This window comes from Cyprinus carpio, chromosome B17 (assembly GCF_018340385.1).
Source record: "Cyprinus carpio isolate SPL01 chromosome B17, ASM1834038v1, whole genome shotgun sequence".
NCBI classification, from domain to species: domain Eukaryota; kingdom Metazoa; phylum Chordata; class Actinopteri; order Cypriniformes; family Cyprinidae; genus Cyprinus; species Cyprinus carpio.
The window spans coordinates 357,764-365,263 of record NC_056613.1 but is presented as its reverse complement, the minus strand read 5'-3'; the positions used below and the strand labels follow the sequence as shown (position 1 = coordinate 365,263).

The 7,500-nt window shown below is 29.6% G+C and overlaps 1 protein-coding gene across 1 annotated transcript in view; it reads right to left on the bottom strand.

Moving 5' to 3' along the window:
- The window catches only part of LOC109107413 (RAC-alpha serine/threonine-protein kinase-like), a 55,805-nt gene that overhangs the window by 20,468 nt on the left and 27,837 nt on the right, over window positions 1–7,500 (bottom strand). The window contains exon 3 of the mRNA XM_042743135.1: window positions 1,309–1,437. Within this exon, the coding sequence (XP_042599069.1) occupies window positions 1,309–1,437 (129 nt within the window). The remainder of the gene's footprint in view (window positions 1–1,308; window positions 1,438–7,500) is intronic.

The following is a 7,500-nucleotide window of genomic DNA, read 5'->3' as shown; positions in this document are numbered from 1 at the left end:
CTACCCACCATGTTTCAAATTAACCTGAATTAACCTAAATACTTGAATTAACCTAAATACTTGAAAAATGCATGAAATACACTGCAGTCTTTAAACGATGTTAAACTTTGTCACAACTGTAGTCTTATATCTAATATAATGCATTGTTTTTAATTCATTTAAAGTGTCATTTATCAAAAAATATGTCTAATTTTAATTTTATTTTAAATCCTTTATAAATAAAAAACTACCTACCATATTGCAAATTAATCTGAAATTATATATTTAAATTAAGCATGCACTACTGTAATATCCAAATAATGCATTGTTTAAACTTATTTAAATATGCATGAAAAACATTGCGATCAGTTTTAGATCTACAATAGATTTAACTGTTGCTTTGAAGATGTGTTAAAACTTTGGTCTAGCCTGTTTTTAACTTTCTCTGTGCCATTTATCAAACAAAAATGTGTATTATGTATAAGTTTCATAAAAATAAATACTTTAGAAGGTGCAAAAAAAAAAATTCTAATGTTGCAAATTAACCTGAAATAAAAATGCAATTTTAAAATGTATTTCTGTCATGGAATAAAAAAAATCTCAAATGCTTTACCTTTTTCTGAGTTTATATCTCAAAATGCAAACTTTTTTTTTTTTTTTGCAAATGTTTATATCTCAAAATTCTGACCTTTTTTATATTTCACAATTCAGACCATTTGATTTTCAGAAATGCACACTATACTAAACATAAATCGTGAGAAAGTCTAAATTGCAAGATATAAACTTATAATTGCAAGAAAAAAAGTCTGAATTATGAAATACAAAGTTGCAAATTTTTTTATTTTATTTGGAACAAGCTTGACAACAATTTTTGTATTTTTCTTGTAATTCTGACTTTATTTCTCACAATTCAGGCACAAAAAAGCCATAATTGCCAGCTAAATAAGTTTTTCTTAATAAATGAAAAGTTTCCATACCTCTTTGTTTGTCTGACTTTGTTTTACACAAAATTTTGTTTAAAAAAAAAAAAAAGAACTAAACTGCATTTATTTATGAAATTGCACACCATTCACTGAAGTAAACATGCACTGCATGTCATAAAAACATTTCATAGTAACCCTTAAAATGTTCATTATTGGTGTTCACATCCTGTTTTTATATGTATGTATGCATATATGTATATATGTATGTGTGTATATACATATGTAGTTTACAGCATGCACATTATGAGGCTACACTAGCACTTGATTCAGTTTTAATCTGGATTGACGCATGCATACACATCTGTTCTGATCTCAGATTTTCCTGAGGTCTGTGTGAGAGACTCACGTGCCACGGAGAAGTTGTTTAACGGCGTCTCCAGCTGATCCACGTCCTGCGGCCGCTCCTTATAACCGATAAACGTACCGTCACTCTTCAGCAAGAAATAGCGCGGCCTCCACGTCTTTATGTACTCTCCTGTGAGACAGAGAGAGAAGGTTTTATTTAATATTAACAGAATATAAGCAAAAAAAGGTCTTCTTTGTGCAGATTAACCCAAAAATGTGCAGCCACCTAAAATCTACAATACAGAGCAACTTTTTATGATCATTTTCATTTTCACCCTATAAAGCCTCCAAATGATCAACATGAACACACAATCTACTCATCAATTCAATCTCATCTTACTAAGATATATTATTGGATATATAGAGTGATGAATGATATTTAGATCAGTTTATGTCAGTATCTGATGTGCTGTTATAAAGATCTAAAGTGATTTACTTTACAAGCAGCAGAATTTCATCATATTTCATCAAATATCAGCATCTGCAACAAATTGCATTTTTTGTTCAGTTTGAGTCTCTGAATAAACATGAAAACATGTATGTATACTTTTAAATATTTGTCTGTCTTTGTTTAGAGTTCCATTAAAAACACAACTATTTATCTCATAATTATGACTTTGTATGTCAATTTCTACTTTTTATCTCAAAATTATGATTTTTGTCATAAATTTGCACTTTACCTCAAATTGTGATTATCATACTTATGACTTTCTCATAACGTAATTTTTTTTTCTAGTGACACAATCTCATAACTTTTATCTCATAATTATGACTTTTCTATCTCAATATTATCATACTTGATATTTGACATCAACTTGAGATAAAACTGCTTTGCAACGATTTGCTTCGTGAAAAGTGCTATACAAACAAACTTGAATTGAATATTTTGACTTTATATCATAATTATGACATTTTTCTCAAAATTACGATGTAGTGTGTCATAATTATGACTTTCTATCTCATAATTATGACCTTTGTCTCTTAATTAAGAATTAGTATGTCATAATTTCTACTTTTATCTCAAAATATACCTTTGATGTCATAATTTTGACATTTTATCTTAAAATTATCACTTTTATCACAAATGTATCACTTTGTGTCATTATTATGACTTTTTTCTCAAAATTATGAATTAGTGTGTCATAAGACTTTCTATCTCACAATTATGACCTTTTATCTCATGATTATGACTATGTGATAATTTCAACTTTTTATCTCAAAATGATGATTTTTTATCTCAAAATTGACTTAGCGTCTTAATTTTGAGATTTCTTTCTCAATGTTATCATACTTGATGATACTTGACATCAATTGAGATAAAGCTGCTTTGCAATGATTTGCTTTGTGAAAAGCGCTATACAAATAAACTTGAATTGAATATTATAACTTTATATCATAATTATGAAATTTTTCTCAAAATTACGATGTAGTGTGTCATAATTATGACTTTCTATCTCATAATTATGACCTTTGTCTCTTAATTATGAATTAGTATGTCATAATTTCTATATTTATCTCAAAATATGCCTTTGATGTCATAATTTTGACATTTTATCTCAAAATTATCACTTTTATCACAAAGTTATCACTTTGTGTCATAATTATGACTTTTTCTCTAAATTATGAATTAGTGTGTCATAATAAAGACTTTCTATCTCATAATTATGACCTTTTATCTCATGATTATGACTTACAGTAGTATGTCATAATTTCAACTTTTTATCTCAAAATGATTATCTTTTATCTCAAAATCAACTTAGGGTCTTAATTATGACCTTTGTATCTCAATATTATCATACTTGATGATACTTGACATCAACTTGAGATAAAGCTGCTTTGCAGTGATTTGCTTCGTGAAAAGCGCTATACAAATAAACTTGAATTGAATATTATAACTTTATATCATAATTATGACATTTTTCTCAAAATTACGATGTAGTGTGTCATAATTATGACTTTCTATCTCATAATTATGACCTTTGTCTCTTAATTAAGAATTAGTATGTCATAATTTCTAATTTTATCTCAAAATATGCCTTTGATGTCATAATTTTGACATTTTATCTCAAAATTATCACTTTTTATCACAGTTATCACAATTATAATTATGACTTTTTCTCAAAATTATGAATTAGTGTGTCATAATAAAGACTTTCTATCTCATAATTATGACATTTTATCTCATGATTATGACTTACAGTAGTATGTCATAATTTCAACTTTTTATCTCAAAATGATTATTTTTTTATCTCAAAATTGACTTAGGGTCTTAATTATGACTTTTGTATCGTAATATTATCATACTTGATGATACTTGACATCAACTTGAGATAAAACTGCTTTGCAACGATTTGCTTCGTGAAAAGCACTATACAAATAAACTTGAATTAAATATTATGACTTTATATCATAATTATGACATTTATGTCAATTATGTCAATTTTGACTTCTCATAATTTTGACTCATAAATATGACGTTTTATCTCTTAGTTAAGTATTTGTATGTCATACTTTCTACTTTTATCTCAAAATTATAATTTTTTATCTCAAAGTTGACTTTGTGTCATAATTATGACTTTTTTCTCAAAATTCTGTATACGTGTGTCATAATAAAAACTTTCTATCTCATAATTATGACTTTTTATCTCATGATTATGACTTAGTATGTCAATTTCAACTTTTTAACTCAAAATTATGACTTTTTATGCCCGACTGACGTATCAAATATGCAAACTTTTTAACAAAAGCCTGATGTAGGCAAACTTTTTAAATATTCATATTTTCAATAAACTGTTTCAATAGACTGTTCTGACTATTATGATTATTTCACATGTCAGGCTTCACAGGGTTAAAGACGGAGAGCTAAACCTTCAGGAAACGATTTTAACTGCGTAACGAAAGAATGACTCGAGCATGCAATGCGTCTAAATTTAGATGTAAAACCTTGTTTGAGCTCCAGACAACAGCAAAACACCTCCAAAACAGCACAAGAGAGAGCGAGCCAAAGCTGCTGCTGTGTTCTGCGAGAGAAATCAATCTGTGCTGAGGACGGTGCAGAAATCACTGCACCAGACCAGATGTTGCGGAATTGAAAATGAAAAAACGGAGAGAGTCTGCAGCACGTCAGAAACACAGAGACAGTTTGAATAGTTATCCAGGAAAAGTGTAATTTATTTTTAATTACGGGAGTTGAATATTAACCCCATGCAGGGTCTGAGCAAGCTGTCCTTAATTGGCCCATTTCCTCTGTCACTAAAGTGTGGATGTGTCACGGCAAACGTCTGTCTCGCTGATTTTTAGCGGCTTTCGGCTCATTTGAGCTGTGACAGACCAGAGGAGCAGCGACTGGCCCGTAAAAGAGCAGCTACACATGCATTTGTCATCTAAACACTGCAAGATGTGCAAATGTGAAGCTCAGTGTTGTTGGATAATGCTAGTGAACTGAAAATGCTTTGTGAACCCCTGATGTGTGAGTTGATAAAAAAAGTGTCAAAATAATATATTTTTAAAATAAAAGTCAAAATACAGCACTTACTGAAATTATTAAAATCATAAGAATGTACAATTGAAATAAAAAAATCTAAATAAAAGCAAACTGAAAATTAAATGATAAAAATGTAAAATAATAAATGTTTTACATAAAAACAGTCAAAATGCAATGCTTATTAAAATGATTAAAATCATAAGAATGTAAAATTGAATTAAAAGCATTAAAAATAAATCTTAAAAATTATAATAAATATTTTTAAAAGCAATCAAAAGAAAACCATTACTAAAAAAATTATAAAATTGTAGAAATGCAATTTTATAATTAATATTTTTAAAAATAAAAAGTCAAAATGCAACACAAATTAAAATATATATATAATCTCAATAAAATCATGAGAAGGTAAAAATTAAATAAACAATTTTCAAAATACAACTCTTCCTAAAAATTACTTAATTATAAGAATGCAAAAACTGAAATAAAAACAATCAAAATAAAACACTAAAAATAAATAATATAATATATATATAATAAATATTTTTAAATGTAAAACTGACGAAACACAACACTTGCTAAAAATGATTCAAATCATAAGAATGTAAAATTGAAATAAATAAACAATTACCAAGTAAATGCAAATAAAGTAAAAGCATTTACTAAAAATTTATTAAATCAAAAAATGTAAAATTAATGACATATTTTAACAAAAGCAGTGAAAATACAATGCTTACAAAAAAAAAATTAAATCATGAGAATGCTAAATTGAAATAAATGAATAATCTCCAAATAACACAGTTTGAAATTATAATAAGCAAGTAATTTTCAAATAAAAACTGAACATGCAAATGTGTTGTTAAATTATTGAAATATCAACTCAAAATCTTGAAGTAAGTTTTTAAGCTCAAAGGGGTTCAGCTGACAAAAATGTTTGGGAATCGCTGGTGTAACAAGACAGTTTCGAGAACAGTCTAATAATAAATAACAAACTACCAAACCATGAAACACATCCTATAGCAGGTGTGTGTGTGAGAGAGAGAGAGAGAGAGAGAGAGAGAGTTTGTGCGTGTTTGTGTGTCTGTGTCTGCGTGTATGTGTCTCTGTGTGTGTGAGTGTGTGTGTCAGTGTCTGTGTGTGTGAGTGTGTCTGTAAGTCTGCTGAAAGTAGAACAGCACTCCAAAGCGTCCAGCCATCTCTCTCTCTGTGTGTGTGTGCGCATGAATGTGTCTCTGTGTGTGTTTGTGTGTGTGTGTGTGTGTGTGTGTGCGCATGAATGTGTCTCTGTGTGTGTGTGTGTGTGTGTGTGTGTGTGTGTGTGTGTGTGTGAGAGAGAGAGAGAGATTGTGTGTGTGTGTGTGTGTGTGTGTGTGTGTGTCTGTAAGTCTGCTGAAAGTAGAACAGCACTCCAAAGCGTCCAGCCATCTCTCTCTCTGTGTGTGTGTGCGCATGAATGTGTCTCTGTGTGTGTGTGTGTGTGTGTGTGTGTGTGTGATCATGAATGTGTCTCTGTGTGTGTGTGTGTGTGTGTGTGTGTGTGTGTGTGCGCATGAATGTGTCTCTGTGTGTGTTTGTGTGTGTGTGTGAGAGAGAGAGAGATTGTGTGTGTGTGTGTGTGTGTGTATGTGCGCGCGCGTGTGCGCATGTGTCTCTGTGTGCGCGCGTGTGTGTGTCTGTGTGAGTGTGTGTGTGTGTGTGTGTGTGTGTGTCTGTAAGTCTGCTGAAAGTAGAGCAGCGCTCCAGAGCGTCCAGCCGTCTCTCTCTCTCTCTGTGGATGTGGAGCTTCAGCGCTTCAATAAAGCTAAAGCATTACAAATGAGTCCACCTGATTCACAACAACTGTGGAGGAGCGGAGCGAGCGCTGCAACATCTGTCCTTCAGCCCCGTGCACTAAAGACTCTCATCCACAGCAGATGCCCAATATGTTATTACGCCTGCTGTCATTTCTCATTATGGCAACACAGAACGGCACCTCGCTCAAACTTGTTCTGCAGGCTAAGAGGTTTTGGTGATCAAAACCACACACTAACTTTAGGAAGAACAGCACGTTACATTAGAGCGAATATATGTGATGAATCGCTGCTTATGCTCCTCATTTATATGCTATGTTGCTTTGCATCTGCTAAATGATAAATATGAGGTTAGTAAGATTTCATTTTTTGAAAGAAATTAATACTTTTTGTTAATCAAGGGTTAATTAATTTAATCAAAGGTGGTGGTAAAATGTTACAAATAATTTTACAAAACAACTTTCTATTAATCAAAAATAGTGAAAAATATATATTAAAATAAATATTTTAAATTTCAGCTTTACATCATCGAAATAATAAATATAAACTTTAAAAAATTAAAAAATTAACATAAAATTACATAATATAAAATATAATACATTTTATATAATAATAATATAAAAGCAAATTAAAATAAAATACTTCCTAAAAACTAAATCATGAAAAATTGAAATAAATAAAAATTGAAAATTATAATAAATATTTGTAAATTCAGCTTTACAATAATGGAAATAATAAACATAAATATTCTAAAATAATAAAATAAACAAAAATTATCTAATATAAAATATAATACATTTTATATAATAATAATAATAATAATAATAATAATAATAATAATAATAATAATATATATGAAATTATATTAGTATAGTTTGGGATCAGTAAGACTGAAGACTGTTTTTAAAGAAGTCTCTTATGT